The sequence below is a fragment of the Postia placenta genome (assembly GCF_002117355.1).
Source record: "Postia placenta MAD-698-R-SB12 unplaced genomic scaffold POSPLAscaffold_2, whole genome shotgun sequence".
NCBI lineage: Eukaryota > Fungi > Basidiomycota > Agaricomycetes > Polyporales > Adustoporiaceae > Rhodonia > Rhodonia placenta.
The window spans coordinates 1,824,693-1,848,675 of record NW_020169833.1 but is presented as its reverse complement, the minus strand read 5'-3'; the positions used below and the strand labels follow the sequence as shown (position 1 = coordinate 1,848,675).

At 53.1% G+C, this 23,983-nt stretch overlaps 9 protein-coding genes across 9 annotated transcripts in view; 3 read left to right on the top strand and 6 right to left on the bottom strand.

Annotated features, from left to right (window-relative positions):
* POSPLADRAFT_1130965 (hypothetical protein) overlaps positions 1-883 on the top strand; it is a gene marked incomplete at both ends in the record, with an annotated part of 7,130 nt that extends 6,247 nt beyond the window's left edge. The window contains 2 exons of the mRNA XM_024484010.1: positions 312-598; positions 817-883. Coding sequence (XP_024342998.1) covers positions 312-598; positions 817-883 — 354 coding nt within the window. The remainder of the gene's footprint in view (positions 1-311; positions 599-816) is intronic.
* Positions 884-1,095: 212 nt separating this feature from the next.
* Positions 1,096-3,022, bottom strand: POSPLADRAFT_1166171 (hypothetical protein). Its single transcript, XM_024487909.1, has 14 exons — positions 2,865-3,022; positions 2,771-2,811; positions 2,679-2,716; positions 2,571-2,618; positions 2,399-2,512; positions 2,265-2,350; positions 2,157-2,209; positions 2,051-2,105; positions 1,941-1,995; positions 1,854-1,889; positions 1,727-1,799; positions 1,527-1,668; positions 1,280-1,473; positions 1,096-1,222 (listed from the first exon to the last, which is right to left on the bottom strand). The coding sequence occupies exons 1-14, from the start codon at positions 2,959-2,961 to the stop codon at positions 1,178-1,180; spliced, it is 1,077 nt and encodes a 358-aa protein (XP_024342997.1). The 5' UTR covers positions 2,962-3,022; the 3' UTR covers positions 1,096-1,177.
* An 874-nt stretch (positions 3,023-3,896) lies between these two features.
* Positions 3,897-4,481, bottom strand: POSPLADRAFT_1064636 (hypothetical protein). The gene is made up of 2 exons (XM_024481829.1): positions 4,158-4,481; positions 3,897-4,101 (listed from the first exon to the last, which is right to left on the bottom strand). Exons 1-2 carry the CDS (start codon positions 4,377-4,379, stop codon positions 4,021-4,023), a joined length of 303 nt encoding a protein of 100 aa, XP_024342996.1. The 5' UTR covers positions 4,380-4,481; the 3' UTR covers positions 3,897-4,020.
* Positions 4,482-5,999: 1,518 nt separating this feature from the next.
* POSPLADRAFT_1132639 (hypothetical protein) lies at positions 6,000-7,121 on the bottom strand (the record flags this gene model as incomplete). The annotated part of the gene is made up of 5 exons (XM_024484234.1): positions 6,000-6,111; positions 6,169-6,255; positions 6,323-6,602; positions 6,656-6,782; positions 6,861-7,121. 5 exons carry the CDS (start codon positions 7,119-7,121, stop codon positions 6,000-6,002), a joined length of 867 nt encoding a protein of 288 aa, XP_024342995.1.
* Positions 7,122-7,428: 307 nt separating this feature from the next.
* Positions 7,429-9,460, top strand: POSPLADRAFT_1064635 (hypothetical protein). The gene is made up of 7 exons (XM_024481828.1): positions 7,429-7,531; positions 7,593-7,603; positions 7,656-7,761; positions 7,822-7,873; positions 7,937-7,987; positions 8,051-8,247; positions 8,299-9,460. Exons 1-7 carry the CDS (start codon positions 7,435-7,437, stop codon positions 9,327-9,329), a joined length of 1,545 nt encoding a protein of 514 aa, XP_024342994.1. The 5' UTR covers positions 7,429-7,434; the 3' UTR covers positions 9,330-9,460.
* A 320-nt stretch (positions 9,461-9,780) lies between these two features.
* On the top strand, positions 9,781-14,238 carry POSPLADRAFT_1130894 (hypothetical protein; the record flags this gene model as incomplete). Its single annotated transcript, XM_024484003.1, has 16 exons — positions 9,781-9,808; positions 9,863-10,002; positions 10,062-10,211; positions 10,278-10,415; positions 10,471-11,040; positions 11,095-11,559; positions 11,613-11,903; positions 11,958-12,410; positions 12,463-12,627; positions 12,691-12,784; positions 12,841-12,956; positions 13,013-13,254; positions 13,303-13,443; positions 13,499-13,636; positions 13,689-13,841; positions 13,896-14,238. The coding sequence occupies 16 exons, from the start codon at positions 9,781-9,783 to the stop codon at positions 14,236-14,238; spliced, it is 3,627 nt and encodes a 1,208-aa protein (XP_024342993.1).
* A 474-nt stretch (positions 14,239-14,712) lies between these two features.
* POSPLADRAFT_1108282 (hypothetical protein) lies at positions 14,713-15,021 on the bottom strand (the record flags this gene model as incomplete). Its single annotated transcript, XM_024483326.1, has 1 exon — positions 14,713-15,021. A coding segment is annotated over one exon (309 nt), but the record flags the coding sequence as incomplete, so codon positions are not given.
* A 2,573-nt stretch (positions 15,022-17,594) lies between these two features.
* Positions 17,595-19,505, bottom strand: POSPLADRAFT_1177624 (hypothetical protein; the record flags this gene model as incomplete). The annotated part of the gene is made up of 8 exons (XM_024488523.1): positions 17,595-18,060; positions 18,115-18,212; positions 18,272-18,349; positions 18,410-18,751; positions 18,805-18,887; positions 18,954-19,128; positions 19,196-19,260; positions 19,328-19,505. 8 exons carry the CDS (start codon positions 19,503-19,505, stop codon positions 17,724-17,726), a joined length of 1,356 nt encoding a protein of 451 aa, XP_024342991.1. The 3' UTR covers positions 17,595-17,723.
* Positions 19,506-21,366: 1,861 nt separating this feature from the next.
* Positions 21,367-22,953, bottom strand: POSPLADRAFT_1132869 (hypothetical protein; the record flags this gene model as incomplete). Its single annotated transcript, XM_024484262.1, has 4 exons — positions 21,367-21,405; positions 21,889-21,909; positions 22,024-22,083; positions 22,615-22,953. Coding segments are annotated over 4 exons (459 nt in total), but the record flags the coding sequence as incomplete, so codon positions are not given.
* Positions 22,954-23,983: the final 1,030 nt, after the last annotated feature.

The following is a 23,983-nucleotide window of genomic DNA, read 5'->3' as shown; positions in this document are numbered from 1 at the left end:
GACTCACCGGCAACAACACTACGGCCAACACCTGCAGCTCGGACTAGTCGCCCGGGTGCGCGGGGCCTTTGAACGAAAGCTCCTAGGCAAACCAGCGAGACTACCGCGCGATGGGGAGGTCGCCTCTTTGCGCGGTCACATGCGACGGCCAACACCTGCACCCCGGACTGGTCGCCCGGGCCTGTGGGGCCTCTGAACGAAAGCTCTTTGGCGAAACAGCGAGACTACTGCGTGCTGGGTCGGTCGGCTCGGTACGTGGTCACATGCGACGGCCAACACCTGCGGTCCGGAGTGGTTGTCCGGGCTTGCAGGGCCTATGGCGGAAACTCCACTGGCGAAACAGCGAGACCACCGCGCGGCGGGGAGGTCGCCTCGGTGCGCGGTTCTATGCGACGGCCAACACCTTCACTCCGGGTTTCGCGGTTGCTCGGGACTGGAGGGCCTATGGGGGAAACTTCACTGGCGAAAGGCGAGACCGCGAACACAACCACTCTTCAAGTTGGTCGGCCGGCTTGGGGACGCGGAGTCCGCACTGTGCGGGCGAAGAGCTACGACCGACAACTGCGCCTCAAGTTCTTCGATCGGACTTGGGAACGCGGTGCCTGCAAAAGGCGAACAGCGACGATCGAGTTTCCCGGACTGTAGTGCTTCATGTAGTCTCGATTTGTAGTATCATACCCCTTGTAGCCCGTCTTTCATTTGTATCACAGCGCGCGTATGAGAATCCAATATACCCATTCTGTCACAATAGCTTTGAAGCTTGAGCATGAATTTGTAGCTCGTGAGCTGAGTCATTATTTGGCGCATGGATTGGAGAGATACTATTTATCGTAGGTATCGAGCCGAGGTCAGGGTACTTGCAGGCTGGAGTCTTGTCGCATGAACGGACATGAACGACAGCTTGCCGCAGTAAACAGTTGACCGGATAGAGCCATAGAGACGACGACAAGCTTTCATCGACGTGACGAGAGATCTTGCATATGCATCGCAGGGGCGGGGACTGTCCTACCTCAAGCGATGTGGTACTTACTAGAATTTCGCACCGATGGGCGCTCATGGTCTTCGTCAGTGCGCGCTTGCAGCCGCCATCAAAATCACACGTCGAATCTACGATCTGATTCGCTAATGCATAATAGTGTACATCTCCTCAAACGCCTCATCGCGACGCGACGTGTTCTCATTTCCTCCCATATGGGTCCAACGCCGGCCGCGAAAACGCCGGCTAATAGTGTCAGGGATCAGCGTCGAGAGACAGACATCTCGCAAAGCAAGAACTCACCACAGGCTCAGGCTTGTTCTCCAGGATCCGGTCGATCTTTTCCAGGATCTCTGGCGTGAGCTTGGGGATGACGTCGAGGGCCTTCAGGTTGTCGACGACCTGCTCCGGCTTCGAGGCGCCCAGGATGATGGTGCTCGTGTTCGGGTTCGCCGCGAGCCACGCCAGGGCGAGGTGCGTTATCGAGCAGCCCAGCTCTGCGTATGCCCGCTCAGCATGACATTGTCCCGCGCGCCGTCGCGCAGCTTACCTTTCTCGGCGAGCTCCGACAGGGCGCGGACTTTGGAAAGCTTCTTCTTGCCGTCTTCGTCGTTCAACAAGTTATCAAGCGTGTTCTTGAAAAAGTCCTTGTGGTTCGCGAGTCGCGAGCCCTCGGGAATGCCGTTGTTGTACTGGTGCAATGCATCCGTCAGCTGCCGATGTCCCAGGCAGACAAAGAACGTCCCCCACCTTCCCCGTCAAGAGTCCACTGGCAAGCGGAGACCATACTGTGGTGCCGATCTTGTATTTCTCGTAGAGGGGCCTGTAAACCATATCATGATTTGTCCTTTCGCTAGGCGGTGCATGAAACACGCACGCGTACTCCTTCTCAGGACGCTCTCGGTGGAACATGCTGCCGAAACATAAGTACAAACTGATGCTGTAATATGGAATAGGTGCATACTGATGTTGGCATTGCTCAGCAACAGGCCCACTCAAACCCAACTTATCAGCGACATCTAGAGAGCCGTCAGATTCTCGATTGCGATCTCAGCAAGGATACCCGTAACATACGATATGCCTCCTCGATCTCACGGGCAGACCACTCCGACGTCGCCCAATAGAATGCCTGCGGCGACCCTGTGAGTTCAAGCGACAACAAGACCTGTAGAGAACATACCCAGCCCTGGTCGATCACGAAGTTGAAGGCACGAACGATTTCTTCCATAGGCACTAAGCTGAAGCATTAGCAATGGCAGACATGCGCAGAATGGAGCGGGACTCGTACCGGTGGAATCAGGTCGGTGGGCAAATATCACGTCGACATAATCCATTCCAAGGCGTTCTAAGGAGGCCTTCGTTCCCTCGATGATACTGCCGTAGTCGTTAGACGAGGAGGCCACACACACGCGAATGGCTTACTGCTTCCTCGAGAGACCAGTCCCGTTCGGGTTGTTCTTGCGGGTTCCTGCATATATCTTGGTCGAGATGATGAGATCCGTGCGACGCAGTCCGAGCTCCTTGATGACTCTCCCCCTTTAGGCAGACGACGTGGTCACAATCGTGCAGTAACGACAGAAGTGGGGTGGCTCACATCTCTAGCTCAGAGTTTCCATCTGCATAACCTTCAGCAGTGTCAAACCTACGCGGAGTGCATCGGGTAAGGTTCCCGCTAGCGGCGACGAGAACATAAGTCTCTCACATGTTGACGCCATGTTCGTAAGCTATCTTGATGATATCCTATGATGGACGCTGTTGAGTGCACTGTCAGATACTAAGGGATTATAAGCATACCTTGACGGGATCACCGACGACTGTGCCGCCTAGGGTCAACCCTGGAGCAGGCTATCAACAATCGCAGTAGGAGCGCCAGAGGTGGTCAACCCACAGCCTCCCAGAGAGAACACGGGAACACGGAGGCCTGTAGGGCCAAGCCTCCGGAACCTCATGTTCTTCGAGTCGTATTCGACCTTGACGGAGGACATGCTTGAGATGTTTTGTGCAATGAAGCGCGACGGAGGGCTACTGGATAGCCTGGATAATTGGGATACTCGGGAGAGGAGGTACATGGACTGGGCGGTCGCTGCATGTGCTTATATATTTATGTTGATGTTAAACAGGGCGCGCAGACGTCATTGCCGGCCGCGTCAGTGTTGACGGGATCGGCATCGACTATGTTACCAAGCCAGGCATCTGCCGATTCGCCTCCACTAAACAATGTGGGTGCATCTACGCACCCAATTACGAACACAACTCGTGGCGCTCCTTGCGAAGGTGGCGTTCTTCGGGAGCGCGCGACGCTACTAAGCACGGACATTTGCTGTGGATCATGCCGCTGGTCATTGGCATTTGTCATATTCCGTAGGGGATCACAGTGGGTCGTTGGCACCTGCACTATCACATTCGCCGGTCAATAGTAGCACCATGTAAGATAGGGCTCGTACACTTCCATCAGGTGTTACGTAAGGATTTGTGATGAAAAGCGTGACAAAACATGAATAAATTATAGACAATTTGGATACCACAGAAGTAGAAAAACCAAAACTAAGGAGTCTATCTTCCAGGAAGACCCGAAATTTACTTGGTTCTCCATTGAGCCCACAGATGGAGGAGATAGTTTGACAATGTTTTGTGTTGACACACATACAAAATATCTTCCCAATGCGGTCATATCGTGATCCCGCTTTATGACTGGACTTTCGAGCGCGCTCTCTATAGGTGCACAGATAATCCAAAGATGGGACGGTAACATGTGAGTATCACGGAGTATCACACCGCGGTCACACCTGATGGAAGTGTACGAGCCCTATGACGCGACCCACGTGACCGCGTTGCACAGCATGTACCTGTGTACGATCAAACATCTTGCGCATCATGGGTTCAATTATTTGAGACGAGATCTTGAGCCACGATCCGGAATCAAAGTCGACAGCAATTTCAAAGCAAATACGTAATGACAGCAGGCGATGGTTTTACACGGCAATTTCTTAGCGAACGCCATCAGGCTTCAAAGCCTCAAGTGCGTCGTTGTCGGCATCGTTCACTCATTCATGTCGAGCGTTCATGGTCCAAAAAGGGTACTCGAAATCGAAGTAGGAGGAGACGGCCGGTGGAAAACAGGTGCACTGCAAGCAACCATTGAGATCGTCGTTCAGATAGCGTGGAACGGACTGAGCCTCACCTCGCTGGCACGGACGCCGTACGATGGATTGGGGAACGCGGATCCGCAGCAGCACTGTACACCCTGTTCGGCGCGTGCATAGGCTGCGTCAGGCCCAGACTCAATGGGCTCAGGGTGGCCTGCGAGCCGGCAGGCGACACGACGCTCGCGGTCGCAGTCATCGGCTGCGACGCACTTGAGAGCGGGCGGCGGCACGACACGCACATACGGCTCACCGGGCATTCGCAGTACGCGCTGTGGCCCTCGCTGTGCGTGCGCGTGATCGGGCGCGACGAGCTGCTCGGGGAAGGAGGGGGCGTCCCGCAGGGCGTCGAGTACGTGTAGGCGCGCGGAGGCGTGGTGGCTTGCACTTCCGCATCAACGTAGGTGGCACGTCTCGCTCGGCGAGTGCTAGAACTCGCGCCCGAGCGTAAGCCAGCCCGCGCGTCGGGAGTGGGCGAGCTAGGTTGGCTGATGCTGAGGTTGGAGAAGTCTGGCTCAATGTATGTAATGCCGGTATGGGGGGTCGAGTTGCTCCCGGAGGAAATGCTAGGAGACTGGGGTGCAAGTTGGTGCACAGTTACGGCAATGGAAGCAGTGGGATATTGAACGTAGGTTTTCTCACGAGAACGCACAGAGCGCGGAGAGGATAGTGGTCCCTCGATGACGGTAACACCAGTTGCGGGTGAGGAAGACGTATTCAACTCTGTGTGAGGAGATCTCACGTAGTAGTGCACCGGAGAACGAACCGAACGCTCAGATTGCGGTGACTGTGGTGACGCATCTGCTGCCTCGCGTCCCGGAGAAGGACTATAGCCAGGCCTCGCCGCGGTCGCAGAACGGGATGACGATGTGCAGGTCGAGGCGTGCACGGAGGAGCGCGCGGAGTACCATTCAGAATGTACGGAGGTATCGCGGGGAGTCTGCGCAGGCACCGGGGCTGCACGACGGACAGGCGAGCTCTCAAGAGAGCGGCGGGGAGTGGGCGGGGTCGCCGGGGACGGGACAGGCGCCGGCACCAGCGGGGCGCGCGCTTTGGTGGGCTCAGGGACGCGGCGGGGGTCCCCACGCACGACCGTCGTCCTGCCCTGGGCCTGCGCAGTCGCATACGCCTCTTCCGCCTCCACGCGCGTCTTGTAGCCCTTGTAGATCGAGCCTTCGACCTTGAGCACCCTGTTGGCGCATTCCCACCTGTCGAGCGTCGCGCCGAGCAGACATGAGCGCGACGACCCGACCGAACGCACGTTGCACAGGTATGACGACACTTACCAGTCGTCATAGACCCCGGGCTCTGTTGCTACGAAGGCGACATATGCTGCGTACTTGGGCATGTTCTGGTAGCGCGAGTGATGATGGAGAGCTCCTGATGAGCCTGTCGGAGGTGAAGGGGGTCGGTTCTGGCTAAGCTGGGGGTCTTGAGTCGACCACAGCGATATCGGGCCCGTACATCTTCGCAGGATTCAATCAAACTTCTAGATCCCATTTAGTCAAGCATTTAGCCGATAGGCCGTGAGTACGCGCCCGTAAGAGCAAGGCACCTGGTGTAATGAACGTGTGAATTCCCGCGACGACCACGCTGTACTGTAGAGAAGTATCCAGCTGCACGGAAACAGAAATACACCTGCTCTTATACAGCTTGCAGCGATAGCGAACCGCAGCGACGAGGCCGCCCAGCAACCCGTCGTACGTCAGCGTCTCGTAACACGGGCACTGGACCCTGATCAGATGGGAACGGCATCCGGAACTTGAGAGCGAGTCCATGTCCAATTGCAGAATTATCAGCGAAGTCCGAATAGGTGTATAGGCAATGATAACATAGCAATCGACATCCCGCTGTATAGCATACGAAAACCTGCAATCCTCTCATACTGCAATGTAGCCTCCTCGACTCGCCGAGTGTGGACGAACAGCCGAGCATAGATGTGACACGACATCGCGCAGCATATACGGAACCTCCCGCCAGAAGTCGCGATGTCTACGAGAGGCGTACATCAGATCAGTCGACGCGTTTGAAGAGAAGCAGAAGACGCACGGTATGAGGTCCAACCCTGATGCACCATATGTAGAATAATTATAGTATGCGCCCAGTCCGAAATATCCTATGAGCGCGAGGAACAACCTGCAGATATGATTAGATATAACGTTTACTAAAAGCAGCAGGGAGGCCATGAAGGAAGGCTACTCACAAAAGGAAGAAGTAGCCAATCCCAGATCCAACCGACTTCTCATCCTTGTCAGTATCTTCCGAAGGATGGGTCTCCGGTGGCTCTCCAGGCCCACCGAAGCCGCAACCTGCTGATGTGCGCCACTCAACCCACATATCTCTACCGTCGTACGAAGAAAACTCAAGATCCACAGCGTCGGGATCGCATATAAGGTTGACATTGAAGGTCTGGGGTATAGGATCGTCGCCATTCGGGGGAGGGTATGTGGAGCCTTTGAACGATACAGACAGGCCCTTTGGCGCTAGAAGCTTATGAGACAACCGTCTGGACACTAGCCGATCAATCAAGGCCTACATGACAATTCAGAGTATTGGACATCTGTGAGTGGCGACGATGCCAATGGAATTACGGCGACGATACGGTCATCGGACCCTTCTTTGCGGTTCGTTTTGGTGAGACAAGCTCGTGTTCCTGAAGGACACTGAATGTGAGACACCGTGGAAATGAACATAAGCCGCTAGCCCCAAGGCTTTATCAAGTACACCGGGAGGCTACACACCTGGTCCTTCTCGTCCACACCCTCATCCGGCTGCAAGCCTTCGCATAGGTCGAACACCACCGTGTCGATCATAGTGCTGGGCGGTGTCTCTCTCGTTCTCTTGACTACTTGTTGGCCTTTGATCTTCGTGAGGTCGTATTTGAGGCCGTTGTACGAAACATGACAAGAGAAGTCGCCCTCGTCTTCGGCCGCAGAGGCCCAGGCGGAAAGAAGCAACAACAGGGAGATTTTCAGACAGTTATGGCGCGTTCGCCGGCTCATGGCGGTGGATATATATCCTGAGTGGTAGGAGGAGACGTGGAGGTGGTTGCGATGCAAGGAGCGTGAGCAGTGTTCAGAGATCACTGCGCTGAGCCGGCGCGCGCGCCTTCGCCGACGCGTAGCAGATGGACCCACGACACCGCCGGTGTTTAAGACGCGCCCACTACCCGGGGGACTGCTTGCGCGTGCGCGACGCGTCAGTGGCAGGAAGCGCCCGTACCACCGCGTCCGCCACACCCGTCCTGATCCTTCAGATCCTCTACTACATAAGGCCCTCTCACCTGGCTGCTACGGCACCAATACTCATCCAGCTATGGCCACCGTCGACGACCTAATCCCCCTCATTTATCATGAGCGACAAGAACCAGGCTCGATGCTCTGTGCCCAGCATGCTCTGAACGCTTTACTGCGTGAGTGCGCCACCCGTGTCGTGGTCTGACATTTCTGAGCATATCTTCGCAATCTATACAGAGGGACACTATGTATGTGGCCCTGTTTAATCTACGCCCATGTTTGCTCAGGTAGTAAATCCAGTTAACAGCACCCGATCTGTCTGCTATTGCCGTGACATTGGATGAGGAAGAAGCACAGTATGACGAGGCCAACCATGGTCATACCAGCACCAACATGGATGACACTGGTGAGTGTTTACACCCCTGCTCTCATCTGTAAGCTGTGAGCTCAGACATCTGTGGCGCAGGTTTCTTCTCCGTCCAAGTCTTGGAAAGGGCTTTGCAGGTCTGGGGACTTACGTGCGTACTTATGCATCCCAGGATGTATCAGAGCTGACGCAGTGACTGTGTGGGCGAATGCAGTCTGGTACGATGGCGCAGCGAACGCATGCGCCCGTTCCAAGAGCATCCACAGTAAGTCTCCCGGAAACGTGGAGCAGCCTACTGCATAATATGAGGTGCCTGACATCTTACTAGCACCCAACTGGCATTTATTCTCAACCTGCAACAGCATTGGTATACACTACGGCGATTTGGAGCGGTTTCGCCTGATCCATTCTCAGAAGCGGGTTCTGGCATAGGACACTGGTTCAATTTGAATTCGTCCCTCGAGGCGCCAGAGTGGGTCTCGAAACTGTATTTAGGCATGGTGCTGCAGCAAGCTGAGGCTGAAGGTCAAACTTAGCGCATCCTTAGATCTTCGCGCAAGCTAACATGTGATATAGGCTACTCTGTTTTCGCCGTCGTGCAGGAGGACCCAGAACTTCCACTCTCCCTACCTCGTTCACCAGCAGATCCCCTCGCAGCTACCATTCCAAACCTGCCGTCTCACTCTGGCTCGCGTCCCTCGGCCACAAGATCCATATCCCAGCCAGCCTCGCGCAAGCAGGAATCATCTTACGGCTTCGAGGACGAGGACATGGAACTGCAGGCAGCACTACAAGCCTCGCTAATGGCCGGCGGCGCGTACGATTATCAGCCTGCTAGTACTTACATTCCTCCTCCAGCCTCCTCGTCCTCTGGACCAGGCGTACTGACGCCCACGCAACGTCACTCCCGCGCCGCGAACGCAGCACAGGTGGAAGAGGAAGATGATTCTGCGGAGGCACCCGAGACGTTCGACCCTGTCGCTGCAAGTATGGCGCGCAGCCACGCGTATATGCAACGTATGCAGCGGGAGCAGGAGGCGGCGCTGCGGGAGAGCTACCAAGGAGAGATGGCGCGCGTGGAGTCCGCCACGGCGCGTCGTGGTACAGCGTACGCCCAAGAAGACGATGAGGACGAGATGTTCCGGCGCGCGATGGCAGAGAGCGAGGCCATGGCACGGAATGCACAGGCTGCTGCACCGGCACTCGAAGAAGAAGAAGATGACGAGATCGATATCGACTACCACCCACCTGAGGAGCTCTCCCGGCTCAACCTCCCGCAGTCCGTGTCGGCGTATCCACACAGAGTCTACGATGACGAGGATGCGGAGCTTCAGGCAGCGTTGAAGGCGTCGTTGGAGAGCGTGCCCGAGGGGTTCGTGATACCTGACAGCCCTCCACAACGCGCCGGACCCTCGCTTCCTGCTGCGAGCGCTGCTGTATCAGCGCCTACACCCGTTCCCGCCCCCGCGCCCATACAACGGCAGCCCTCCACTGCATCTGAGTCTGGATTTGAGACTGAGACAGAATCTGAGACGGAGCAGCCGCAGGTTGAGCAGCTAAGCATGGAGGAAATTAGAAGGAGGCGTCTGGCAAGGTTTGGCGGTTGATACAGGTTCGAGGAAATCGTCGCATGAATGTGTCTGAGAGCGAAGAACTAGTGCAATTGTACTCTGTATTGCATGCATTCCATGTATTGTTGCTACCAGCTTGTCTGCAAATGAGGAATGAGTTGAGACACATGACGATGTCTTGAGCGTGTAAATTTGACAAGCTTGTGCTGGAAATAAGCTAGCATATGTTCTGTCCGGAGGCGCCATTCAGTCGCGCGAGACGCGATCGTTGATGCGCTGCACGTGATCGACGCGATCGTAGTGGCACGCGTCGCGTCGCCACTACTCGACAACCACCAATCTCTCAAGAAGGCTCGCGTCTCTGCTGCTGAGAATCACTCGGGTACAGCTCTGATTGGTACTGTTTTTGAGTTGAGCTTTGGGGACTCTTGCTGTAGGTGAATATCGACCAGGGAACTATAACATCCTTCATCTCGGCGCGTCCGCCATGCGTATTGAAGAACTGGTGCTAGAGGGTGTGTACTAATGGCGCTAATCGAAATGTGGTGTTTTGTCAACATTCAACCTAGGCTTCAAGTCATATCCTGTTCGAACTCAAATCACAGGCTGGGACCCCTCCTTCAATGCTATCACGGGTCTTAATGGCTCGGGCAAATCCAACATTCTGGACGCGATATGTTTTGTTCTTGGAATTACAAACATGTCATCTGTGTGTGATCTCTATGTATTACCCCTCTGTGCTTATGCATTGACGAGCCTTTCTCCCAGATGCGCGCGCAAAATCAGCAAGACCTGATCTACAAACGTGGTCAGGCGGGCGTCACCAAAGCTAGCGTCACCATTGTCTTTGACAACTCGGATCGCTCCACCAGTCCTGTCGGGTTTGAGAACTGCAAACAGGTCACTGTGACCCGGCAGGTGACTCATGATTTGCATTCGGCTCGGAATAACGATAGTAACGATGGCTGACTGCTATGAACGTAGATTGCGTTGCCCAATGTATCAAAATACCTTCTGAATGGACATAAGTCGCAGCAGCACAGTGTCCAGACACTCTTCCAAAGCGTGCAGTTGAACATCAACAACCCGAACTTCTTGATTATGCAGGGGCGAATCACCAAAGTGAGTACGGTCGTCCATCATGCGCGCTCATGATCTCAACCCCGTTCTACACTAGGTCCTCAACATGCGACCTCAGGAGATCCTCGGCATGGTAGAAGAAGCCGCCGGTACGCGAATGTTCGAAGAACGAAAGGAGAAGGCGAAGAAGACAATGGGCAAAAAGGAGAAGCGTGTGCAAGAAATTACTGCCCTCCTTGTTGAAGAAATTGAACCTAAGCTCGATACGCTCCGCGAGGAGAAACGCTCTTTCCTCCAGTGGCAGAAGGCTTGCGCAGAGCTCGAGCGCATCGGACGTGTCCTGCGCGCCTGGGAGTGGACCGAGAGCCGCGAGCGCGTAACGAAGAAGGACGCGGAAATCCAAGCGAAGGACAAGGAAACCGACAAGTTGCGGAAGGGCAAGGAGAAGTGCACTAAGGAGATCGCAGCCGCGGAAAAGAATGCAAAGGAGGTAGAAGCGCAGCGGGAGAACGAGCTGAGGAAGGGCGGCAAGTTCAAGAAGTTGGAGGATGAAGTGGCTGAGCTGGAGAAAGTGCTTGTCAAGATCAAGACGCAGGTAGAGATCAAGAATGGCACTATCTCAGACGACGAAGAAAAGGTGAAAATTCTGAAGACTGAGCTGGCAGAGGTACGCTGAGTGCAACTCACTCCTCTAGTATCTTAACTAATGACCAGATTTTAGCTTGAAGAGGCCCTCACGCGGAAGCGCACGCAGGTAGAGGAGCTTACGGCGTCCCACGGTGCTGTCAAGGAAAAGCATACTGCTTTGCAGACTGCAATGACGAATGCAGAAGAACTTCTTCAGACGTTGCTCACTGGTCTTTCGTCGTCTGGCGCCAGCAATACAGGCGGTGGCTACATGGGCCAACTTGCCGACGCCAAGGCACGTCTAGCGCAAGCGAACACAGAGGAGGAACAGAGTAGGCAAAAGCTCGCTATGAACCAGAAAGAGCTCAAGGCACTCGAAGCACGCTGGAAAGAGGTGGAACGGGAGGCTAGCGAGGGTCAAAAACGGTTACAAGCCATGCGAGCCGAAGTCCAAGCGTTCAAGAACAATGTCGCTCAGTCAGGATGGAGCGCCGAGAAGGACCAGGAGGATGAGGTCGCTCGGCGAAATGCAAAGGCTGAAGTGCGGCGGCTAACTGAGGTATGCTTGCTCGCCTCTCGCTCGTCCCGTCCCTGACGATGAATACTTTTCAGCAACGGGATTTCATCAAGCAGCGGCTGTCGTCTTTGGACTTCGATTATGCATCGCCACACCCAAACTTCGACCGCAGGAGTGTGAAGGGTCTTGTCGCTTCCCTCATCTCACTTGACCAAGCAGATTACAACAAATCAACCGCGTTAGAGATCACCGCTGGTGGTAGGCTGTACAATGTAGTTGTCGAGACGGAACAGGTGGGGAAAGACCTCCTCAAGAACGGTCGCCTCAAGAAGCGAGTGACGATTATCCCGCTCAATAAGATCGACGCATTCAAGATCTCTGCGCAGGTGTGCTGTTCCTGCATTAAGATGTACTGCCATTTATCTGACCTTGATGTGCAGAAACTCGCGGCTGCCACAAAGCTCGCCCCTGGCAAAGTTCGCCTTGCCCTGTCCCTGGTCGGGTATCCTGAAGAAGTGGCGAACGCTATGACATTCGTGTTCGGCAACACCCTCATCTGCGACGATGCCGAATCTGCAAAGCTTGTCACTTTTTCGCCGCAGGTAGGCGGTGTCCGATCCGTCACACTCGACGGCGATATCTACGACCCCTCCGGCACTCTTAGTGGAGGCTCTGCACCCAGTAGCAGTGGTGTTCTCGTCAAAGTGCAGGAGTTGCTAGAGGCTGAGAGGAAATTGGGCGAGGCACGAGGCCGACTTGAAATGCTAGAGCGAGAAGAGGAGCGAGGCAGAGTGGAGAGAGAGAAGTGGAAGAAGCTAGCCAGAGAGCTTGAGATCAAGGAGCATGAAATGCATCTGCTCGAAGAGCAGGTGGGCGGGAGCAATGCGACAAGGGTGTGTCCTAACATGATGTGGATCTCATTAGTTCGGCTGACGGCAGGGACAGGTTGGCGCCGACATAGAGAAGACAAGGCAGATGATTGCCGATCTCACAACCACGGTCAATCTCGCAAAGCAGAAGCAGAAGGATGCTCAGGCAGAGATCAAGAAGCTCGAGAAAGATATGGCCGAGTTTAAGGACAACAAGGAAGGCAAGATCGATGAGCTAAAGGTACTTGATAACGGCTCGTCATGTTAAAGAATTTTTTCTAATAACCGTCTACGATTTCCAAAGGCCGATGTCTCGAGGCAGAAAGCAGCTCTGCAAAAGCACTCTGTCGTGGTTAAGACCCAACAAAAGGAGCTTCAAACGGCTACCCTTGAACTCGGTAGGATATGGTAAAGTTGCATGCTCAGCATATAGTTCTGACACCTGTCTGTTTAGAGCAAGTTGAGAAGGATATCGAATCCGCTGACGGGAATCTTGCCGAGGCGCGAGCTGGTGTCGACAAATTGCGGAAGGACCTCAGTAAACTCACGGCTCAATTGGCTAGCAGCGAGGTTCGTACGCGTACAGCCGTTAATCATTTGCTTCGCGAGTCTAAACTCCTCGGCAGGCGGCATACGCGAAGGCAGAGAAGAAATTGCAGGAAGAGCGAGCAACCCTAACTCGATTTGACAACGAGCTCAAAGAGCTCGAAGTAGTCATCAAGGAGAAGAAGCAGGCTATCTCTGATGCCGATCTGCAGATGAAGAAACTCGATCATGATATCCAGACGCTGAACAAGGAGAAGGCTGCTGCAGTAAACTTTGTCGCTAATCTGGAGAAGCAGTACGAGTGGATTCTTGAGGAACATGAGTGCGTCAATCAGACCACCTTGAGGTAGCACTGCTCACCAAACTATAGACACTTTGGCAAGCCAGGCTCGCAGTATGACTTTACAGCCGTGGACATAGGCCGACTCAAGGAGAAGGCGAAGGAGCTAGAGGCACAACAGAAGGGTATGAAGAAGAAAGTAAATCCTAAGGTCATCAACATGATCGATACGTGAGACAGTTTGGTCCGCATACGTTCGCGACAGGCATGCTCATATTTCCTGCAGTGTTGAAAAGAAAGAGGCAGCTCTGAAGAAGATGTTAGGAACTGTTCTCAAGGACAAGGAAAAAATCGAACAGACAATAGAAGAACTCGATCGCTATAAGCGCGACGCGTTGGAGAAGACTTGGACAAAGGTCAATGGGTAAGGCGCCCTGCTGAAGGAGGTATTACCGAATTGTTGATGCATTCTACAGAGACTTTGGGGGGATTTTCGCCGAATTGCTGCCCGGCAACTTTGCTAAGTTGCAGCCTCCCGAGGGCCAGGACCTCATGCAAGGACTCGAGGTCAAAGTGCAGCTCGGATCTGTCTGGAAGCAAAGTCTGACAGAGCTAAGCGGAGGTCAACGGTACGATATACAACCAATGACTATGTGTACTTTGTTGATGTTTTCTTCGGTTAGGTCCCTCATCGCCCTCTCTCTCATCATGTCACTCCTGCAATTCAAGCCTGCACCCATGTACATTTTGGACGAGATCGATGCTGCGTTAGATCTTTCACATACTCAACACATTGGGCAGCTATTCCGCACACGATTCAAAGGCTCTCAGTTCATTGTAGTCTCCCTGAAGGAGGGCCTATTCACTAACGCCAACGTGCTCTTCCGTACAAGGTTCCGCGATGGCACTTCAATCGTCGAGCGCACAGCACAGCGTTCTGCCTCGTCTCTATATACTAACACCGAGAAGGAGAACGAAGAGACGGAGACACGTAATCCGCGAAGAACAAGGATCGCGCATTCATGACCTGTCTCGTGGGACCATGCGATGGCATATCTCGTCAGATAAAAGCTCTATACTGTAGCTGTTATATTCTACGCGTGTTGTATTTGGCTATGGTGTACAACTGACTGTATTATACCGCTTACGATAATTCAATATTCATTTTACTATATTCTGAGATAGTCTTCCGCACGCAGGTACTGCAGATATACATTGACAACTCATCGCCAGGGGGAGATGATTTGGATGCGAGGGGGTTTGACGGATAAACTGCTAATAATATGTACGCCCTAGTCAGGAACAAGCATTGCATTGTTCAGCGACATTAATTTACTAGGCAAATCAAGATAATTGAACGATACAAAACAACCGAGCGACAGATAATTTACAAAAATGCGACCCTGTGTCTGATCGTTGTTAGCTCAGCGTGCACCCTTCAAATATTATATATTAATGAGCTACCTTGCACGCTGATTCTTACGCCTCGACAAAAAATCCAATACACGACTCCCGCAAGTGCCTCTCGAGCGCATCTACCCTGCAGTATTTACGACCGCAGCGAGGGCATATACGGGAAATGCTCTTCAAGTGCACCGATGCGATATGCTTGCCAAATCCTTCGTGGAACAAATCGGTCCCGCAAGAGCGACCATTGTCCAATTGCCATTGACAAACTCCACGAGCTCGATAGTTCCACGAGGAGGTTGTGCGATGGAAATGATGTCGTTTGAGATGCCAGGCGATCCCGGCCGCTGAGAGATCGGTCAGATTTACGCCGCAGGAAGAACCCCAGCGACACTCGACGGCCTTCTCTGCAGAGACAAATGTCTCGGCCTCGGAAACTTGACCATAAGGCGACACCGTGCCCATTGAAGCTTCGTATCGGCGGAAGTGAACTTCTTCATATAGCGGGTAAAATTGAACCACTTGGTGGCCGGAAACGAAGCCAGGATGCAAGATCCTAGTCCGACGAAGAGATCGTTAGCGCCAACCCATGTCACCTGGGGTAGGACGGACTCATTGTGACGATAGCTTTGCGGGGACGTGGGAGAATCGCCAACCATCCAGGATACCTGTTGAGGCGATATTTGATGCTGACTGGTAGGATGTCAAGATGGGTCTGCCGGACGATTGGGAGGACATACCAGTGGTTCATAGCCGGGGATTGACGTGAAAGGCAAAGGGGTATAGCGGGGTCGGAAAGCTTTGTGCATCTATAGATCTCGCGACTGTTTTATCTATGGCATGGTATACTACGGCAATTAGTTCCGGGACGCTCGAACCAAGCATACGATCTACGGCGCTAACTTAGCTGGCTGTGCTTTAGAGGAAGGTGGATGTGGTACAAAGACAAGTACAAAAGGGTCAGTCCTGCTTGTCAACAATCACCAGCCGATCAGAAAGCATCAGTCAAATATTGAAGAAGCATGAGTTACGCGGCCGTATATCTATGGAAAGACAAGGGAGAGCGTGTCATGCAGGGTATCATATGGCAGCCCAATGAAGGAAGCTCTGTTTCCCTACGTTGAAAATTTGAGCGATAAACGAGAATGTTGGCTATAAGTGCATGAGTAATATCTGCGGAGAGAAGCATCACTGTGGATTGTTTTGCACGGAGTTGTGGCAGAACCTTGTGTGGGCAAGGTCCACCGTTTAGCAAATTCCGCCGTGAATCATGGTGATAGCAGCAGACCAATCAGACTGCTACGAAAGTGGTGAATACACCCACTCATGCACATAATGCCACAATTTGCCGTGCAGTGAAAAATTGACTGACCTGATTAAGCACAAGTGCGGTTTGTTTGCCGGGCTTCGATCCCTCCACCACGCAAATGCTGTCAGCAACGTAACAATAGACCTTATACAATCAGAACTGCTATAGGCCGGGTTCCACACATGATGATACAAGGAAATGGAAGCTATAAGGCGTTCATATGATATGCCGCTAGTGTTAGTACACTGCATGAACGGACCGGAGATCGAAGGTAGCGGCTGAAAAATAGGACGCTTACACCGTCCGAATAAGGCCAAGTAAGCATCTGGGGCATCTGGGTTCAGCGTGTACCATACAGTCACCGGAAGACTGCAACACAGCCAGATGAGAAGACATGTCAAACTGTGGCAACTTGACTCACATTGAAAACACTTTGGTCAATTTTCGCAATTGACTCTGAGGATCTTTGGCCCATCACCACAGGAGATATACTCAGAGAAATGAACTACGCCGACACGCCGCCGATTGGCCCTTCATTATCGTGGCTATTCACGGCGGCTAGATACTATTGAAAACTAGACGGTCGGGACCGGCGTTCAGCGGATGTTTTCCTTTCGGAGCAGTTGAGATCATTCTCCACGCTTAATCTTCCACCATAAATGGCTCTAGGTTACGGAGTACAGAGGTTTCTGACTGCCCGGTGTACAAAAGTATGAAGGCAAAAGTCTTCAGTTACAAGCGACCGAAGCATGGAAGACAGTCGAACAAGACACCATGTGACAGACTCACCTTTCGTCTGAGTCCTGCCATACGCAGGTGATGTATCAGATAACGATCACAATTGACGGCAAGGGCCTCCCATAAGAGAGGACATCCGTTATTGGCATGCGGTGCTATAAAAATCGTTATTTTCTGTATGTTTTCAGTCGAGAGACGCTCCCACAAATTTCTTTAAAACATAGGACGCAGCGAGAACCACGAAGCCACATTTGTAGTTTTGAGCACCATTGAGAGGAGGCGTTATGACAAGCCGCTGTCATTAAGCACGAGTAGATCAATTCGCCAATGCGTTACAATGGATGGTGCCGCCGAGTCCGCATGGTATCTGCAATCTTCTATTACACGGCACGGCGAGGATTTTTGGCGCTCGAAATGTTGTATCAAACTTTGTCACTGCCACAGGCCGTTCTCACCGAAAAGCAGACATCTTGATCACGGAGGGAATCTATCCACCGCATTGCAAAATGGGACTTCCCTTGCACTTTTTAGCACAGGCCGCAGACACCATGCGCAGCATGCAACATTTTGCTGTTGTAACGTACAGCCTTCGACCGGACTGTAGGTTAGCAAATTCCGACGAGGGTGCACGCGACTGCATATGACAGGGCCTGCTGCGAAAGCCAAGAACTTGTGGTGGCCAGTGGTCCGCGTGGGAGGATCAGAGATTCACATAATTCGGAGATTGATCGACGAACCAAGAGCCACCGATCTCTCTCTGAATCTGATCGAGGTGAGGCCGCGACGCGTCAATCACGTGGGCGCGTTGGCCTCTTCCCGCGACTCAGTACTCTAGTGGCTTACTGGGGACACAGTACTAGTGGCTTCAGTAAGGACCTCGTATGCTCAGGGTTCAGGAAAAACTTATCTCCTAGCCACCCTAGCCACTACAGACTCAACGGTGCTCTGTTTGCATACAAAATACTCTTGTACATGCGATGAATATGAATGTCTTCGGCGGGATTTTGTCCTTTCCTTACAAGAGGGTCCTCATCAACCCAAGACCTAGTGGCTGTGATCACCCTTCCCGTACGACTTCCTCCATTGCCTCCTTGAAAATTCGGCATCCCAACGCGAGGTCCTCCTGCGAGATATTCAGCGCGGGGATAAACCGGATGACTTCGTACACGCTCGTGGTCAGGATGAGCATGCCCTTCTCCTGGCAGCGCTTAGCCACGCGGCGCGCGAGGTCCTTCGGCGCGTCCGCGCGTCTGAAGCGGTCGTACGGGCCCGTACCCGTGGGCGAGGCAAATTCAATTGCGGCCATGAGGCCCTGGCCACGCACGTCCAGGATGTGCGGACTACACGTGGGATCACTGCGGATGGCGTTCAGCGCCGCGAAGAGTTCTTTTGATCTGTAGGCCGTCATGAGCAACGTGGCGAGCTTCTTCCATTTGTGATGCACTCACCGGGCGTTGACGTTGTCCAGAATGTGCTCTTCCTTGAATACATCTGCGACCGCACACGCCGCGGCACATGACACTGCGTTCCCAGCATACGTACCGCCCTGGGAACCGGCTGCCGTAAGCATATATATACACACCATGCCGCATGTCTTGCACGTACCAGCGAGCCAGGCTTGAGCTTGTCCATAATCTCCTTACGGCTGATGACGCCACTGAGCGGGAAGCCGTTTGCCAGTCCCTGGAGCCCGCCATCAGGAAAATTGTGCCGCGGCGCTGTTTAGATATCGGCTGCACGCACCTTTGCAATCGTCATGATATCGGGGCGGACGCCCGAGTACTCTATCGCGAACTGCTTCCCCGTGCGGCCATATCCGCACTGTACTTCGTCGATGATGAGCAGGATGCCCTCGCGGTCGCACACCTCCCGCAGACCGCGCAGGAACTCAGGCGGCGCGGGAACGTATCCGCCCTCGCCGAGCACGGGCTCGATCAGGATCGCAGCAGTGTCGCGCGGCGCTGTTTGTTGCGATAGGAGGAGCGAGAGCTGCGATAAGCATGCCGCGGAGATCTCGCTACTTGGCGTGGACGCAGGCATGCCGAGTTGATGCCAGAACGGATAGGGAAGCGAGTATACGCCGGGCTGGGGGTGGTGCATTTAGTGCGGTCGAGAGGTGTGGAGCAGCGCGTAGTTACCATGAGCGGGTGGAAACCCTCGCTGTAGCCTGTCTTGCTCTTCGTCACGGCCATAGCGCCGTATGTTCGCCCGTGATATCCACCTAGCGAACGGCCCACGATTCAGTCATGCGCCCGGGGGTTTGTGAACGAACGTGAAAGCAGCGCACCTTGCATAGAGATGATGTTCTGCCTTCCCGTGGCGGCCCTCGCGATTTTGAGGGCCGCCTCAATGGCCTCGCCACCTGAGTTCCAGAAGAAAAAAGAGTCGAGTGAGGGGTCAGGCATCAGAAGCAGGAGCCGTTTGATGAGCTCAAGATACGGCTCATGGAACGCAATGCTGCACTAAGGTTGTGCGGGTATACTCGCTTCATGAGCATTTCTTACCCGCCATGCTTTCGATGTCGCGTACCTGCATGTGGACCACTTTCATGCATTGCTCGGCCGCAGCGGCGCTAACCCTGGGGTGGCAATGGCCTGTAACGACAACCAAATACACCGTCAATTGGGTTGTCTGTAGAAGCGGGAAATATCTAGATCTCACCGAGGTTGGTCACGCCGATGCCACACGTAAAATCCAGCATCTGCCGGCCGTCCTCTAGTGTTATGTACGACCCTTCGCCGCGCAGGACGACCGCCTCCAGCTGGCGTCCGAGTCCATTCGTAACGTACTGCTGGCCAAAATGCGCCAAAGGCGTCACGGGTGCGGATCCTGTCGACATTTTCCTGTGCAACATTGTTCCTAAGGGCGCATTTATGCTGATGCTTGTGTGGGCGCTATGGTTCAAGGCATTGGGTGATCCGCGCGCAGCTGTTGGCCGCAATGAGGCGGGCGCGAGTGCAGCCGAGGAGGGTACGGAGGTGATAGTCCTAGTGAGATGAGATAAGTGTCGGACCATCATCGCGACAGTGGGAGGAGAGGGGACAGAAGATATCTAGTGCCGCGGAGAGCGGATTCCTTGAAACGCATACGCGAATTGCGGTCGTCTTTTTAAGCGCGATAGGGCTGTTAAGGCTATTGGCTCGAGTACAGATGTATAGAGAAGAGGCACCGTGGCAATTCAGAGACGCTCGCGGTTTCTTTCTTGCAGACACAGTAGCTTCCGATTCATGTGATGGCAGACCTGCCTGTTAGGGGCGATAGAGGATGGCCTACGATGCCGAGGGATAGATGGAGCGTGATACGCGAGGGCCATGTGGGCGGAAGCGTCTGCAGCAACACCGACTGACGCGCTGTGCGCGTCGAGATTCGATAGGCGAGGCTTGTCCGCCGGCTATTGGATATAAAGGCGTGTACCGGAACATGGGGCCAGGGTCGATGGAATGTTTTTGTGATAGGGGGAAAGGCCGAGAAGGACGGTTGCTTTGGCAAGCATGTGTCGGACTACGCGTCGAGTCACTCCTCGGGCGGAGGTGCATGTTTGCAAAGGCACTCCGCCCGATGGGTATAATAGCTGGGATCCAGACTGGAGATAGCGGAGGCTCGGAACGATGCTCACCTCGACGAGGAGAGGAGTCTTGAAGGCAGGAGACGGCACGGGGAGCGGGAGACGGAGAGCATGGCGTTGGGGGCGACGGGGCATGGGGGGCATGGTATTTGAGCGAGGGGCAGTCCGACGGCGCAGGGCAGGAACGCTCCCGGCTGCTGTGACGTCACACGTGTCACCGTTCAGTACAAGGTGCTGCAGCCACAACGGATGGATGCGTCCTCCATTGCATCCCGACGCTCCCTGGACCGGATCCATATCACAAGGGCTCTTCTTGACGCCAGCATGACCCTGCGCTCTCCTCTTCGCTATCTCAAGGACCGGATCAGGCGGACAGCCTTCTGCTTCAAGGTCTCCATTTCACTCGCGACTTGGCGGGTAGAAATCGGTGACAGTGCAGCACTGGAGTCCAGCTCAGTCGTCTGCGTCCTGTCTCTCAGGCGTCCTATCCCTGGACCGCCACGCCGGCGGCTCTTGATGCGCGCGTCAGAAGAGTGGATCGCGACCTAGCCGACTTGTGTTTGATTTGCTGGATAGCCGAGAGCCACTCTTGACACCTTCCTTTTACAGAAGGTCATCAGACAAATATGCGAATACTGATACTGGGGGCAATTCGTGCTGCATGTGATGATTGATTTTGCACAAAAGATCGAATTAGGATCGAATTAATAGTGAATATCACCTATTTGGTCTTATTGATGCAGAAATCGAACATAATCCACAGGAAGATTGAAAGAAACAATGACAAGAGTGATTACATAATCACATTATCTCAATCCTAACTCAATATGTCTGTCATATTAGGCACTGTAATATTAAATATATTAAACAAGCACATTCACACTTTGTTCACTCTTAATTCAATCTTTTGTGTTAAAAGATTGGTTACTGCATGTAATGTCAAGATGTTTTCTTTTTGAATATTATCCACATATTTGAGAAGAAATAGATAGTACAAGTTGGATATCTGGATTCCAAATTGACAAAAGCTTATGAATACATCAGTAAAATCCACTTTTTATTTGTAATACTTATGTTATCTTATAATCTTTTTGTTACAACTTAAGGTCAAGCATAGCATCTCTGAAGTTTGGTCCTAAACCCAGGTTAGAACCACAAACCAGCTGAACTGAACCTAAGTTCAGGTTCAGTCAAACTCAGTCCATGGTTTTTCAAAAAGGTTTAGTTTATGTCATAAGTTGACAAAGACATTACAGTCTTTTTTCTTTTTGTTTCCTTCATCAGCAAACCACCACTCTGGCTTGGACCTGTCTTAGCTGCCTTATAAAGATTAGTTGGCTTAATTAAGCAGACTAAGCATAGTTAAGAGTAAATTAAAACAGAATTAAGGATGCATTCTGCCTTATTTTGTCTTAATTAAAACCTTTAAGCTTAGTAAGCCCACCCAAGCCAGAGTGGTGGTTTTCTGATGTTTTTGCCTTTTGTAAGTTTGAACCTGCAACCTTGCTGTGTAAGTGTCTGTTGTGACTTGAAGTCAAGCAACAAAAGAAAGAACACACTGGAAAGCCCAGGGTGTCACGAGTTGACACAGTGTCTAGCCATTTTTTAATTTTTTTCCTTTTCACGGGCTCAAACCCACGACCTTTGTACTACATACCTGATATGGATGCATCACTATCTACTATATAATTGGATTAGATGGACAGCAGTGCATGGCACAGCTCGGGCTCTGCTGACACAGCCACTCTGACTTATTGGCCCCTGGGGCCATGTCAGCATGCTGTGCACGGACCAGCTGTGCATGGACCAGTGTGCACAGCCTGCCCTCATCTTCCCCTGTATATAAGCCAGCCTCTGCTGCCCTAGGGACCTCAGTTTTGACCTTTTGTCCCTAGGTCAGTAAGCCACTCCTGTATTCCTTTCTTACATCACTAACTAATACATTTTCTTGTCCCTAGCCTTAGGTTTGAGCACTGCTCACCATCACTTCGGTGAGACCCAGTCGAACACCCCCAGCCTTTAGGTTTTCTCTCCTGTCGCTTGACCTCAAGTTGCAACATTAGGTTGAAACTCCCCATCGCTACCAGTGTTCATCGAAACCCAAACACTCACTTTTCACTTCCTACAGGTCGGGTGGTGTGCACCCTTACTATACAATTATGATACGTAGATAGCCTACCATACATTGCCAACACCAGGGGAACGAACTCTTCAGTACCTGCACTTCAGTGGGCGGTACTTGTTCTCATGGACATGTAGCCTTGGTTCCTGCTGCATACTAGTCAAAAGCAGTATTGGGCCCTATGTGAACTGCGAATCTCAGTGTCATCTCGGGCACCGTAGGTATAAGCAAGTTTACAACAGCCTTTTGTAGTACACGCACCTCCCCGTCCTTCCCCCATCCAACGTGGCTGCATGTCAAGGCTTTGTTCACGCCTTCAACTCCAAGGACCTCGTCGACGTCTACCTCACTGACGGTCCTTTTGCTCTCATCATCGCCTGCAAACAACAACTGTGCCCTAATCACACGCCTCGATCGATTGAGCAGGATTATGAGCGTTACAAGGCCATCAGATGGGCCCAACATCCGCTCAGCCCCCACAGCACCCTTGCATTCCGATCCGCCTCGCGGCATTCTCGCCCTGTCTCCCCCAGCTTCCCCAAACTGTCGCCGGTTCAAGTCAAGCACGAGGAGATCTCCCTCCAGACCCTGCACCAGAGCCTAAGCCTAAAGAGAGTGCAAGTGAAGAAGGAGTCTCGGAATCCAAGTCCACGGATTCTGCTCAGCCTGCCTCGCCGACAGCGCTTGCCCCCATGTCAACAGTCACTGACATACATGACTGTCGCAACTTGAGGTCAAGCGACTGGAGAAAATTGAAAGGCTGGGGGCATCCGACTAGATCTTACCGAAGCGATGGTGAGCAACGCTCAAACCTAAGGCTAGGGACAAGTAAATGTATTAGTTAGTAATGTAAGAAAGGATACAACTGAAGGCTTACTGACCTAGGGACAAGAGGTCGAAACTGAGGTCCCTAGGGCAGCAGAGGCCGGCTTATATACAGGGGAGGTTAAGGGTAGGCTGTGCGCACTGGTCCGTGCACAGCTGGTCTGTGCACAGCATGCCGACGCGGCCCCGGGGGCCGGTGAGTCAGAGCGGCTGTGTCAGCGGAGCCCGAGCTGTGCCGTGCACTGCCGTCCCATCTAATCTAATCGTACAGTAGATAACGACACGTCCATATCGGGTATGTAGTATAGAGGTCACGGGTTCGAGCCCGCGAAAGGGAAAAAATTAAAAAACGGCTAGACGCCGTACCAAGTCGTAACATTACCCCCCCTCAACGGCGCATGACCTCATGCGAGGCGCCCTTGCCCATCTCCCACCCGGAGCGGCAGCGTGCTTCCATCAATGGCAAAGGCATTGGCTGGAAGTTGAGACCACCAAATGTAGCAGCATTGAGGCGGCGAGGGGCGTTCGGGTTCTTCCGGTGGAAGTCGGCTATGAGGGCCAGCGCATTGGCAACATTGCGCGCCAGTTCCCATGACGTATGCGAATCGTCATAACCCTTCCACTTGACGAGGTACTGCAGTTGATGCCGGAAGATCCTCGAATCCTTGATCCGCTCAACTTCGTACTCCTCGTTGCCCTCAACCTCAATCGCAGGCGGCTCCTCTGGCTCCTGGCCCGGGATATCGCTACGCGTGTACTTGCTAAGCAAGGAGACGTGGAATACCGGGTGCACCGGCACCGACTT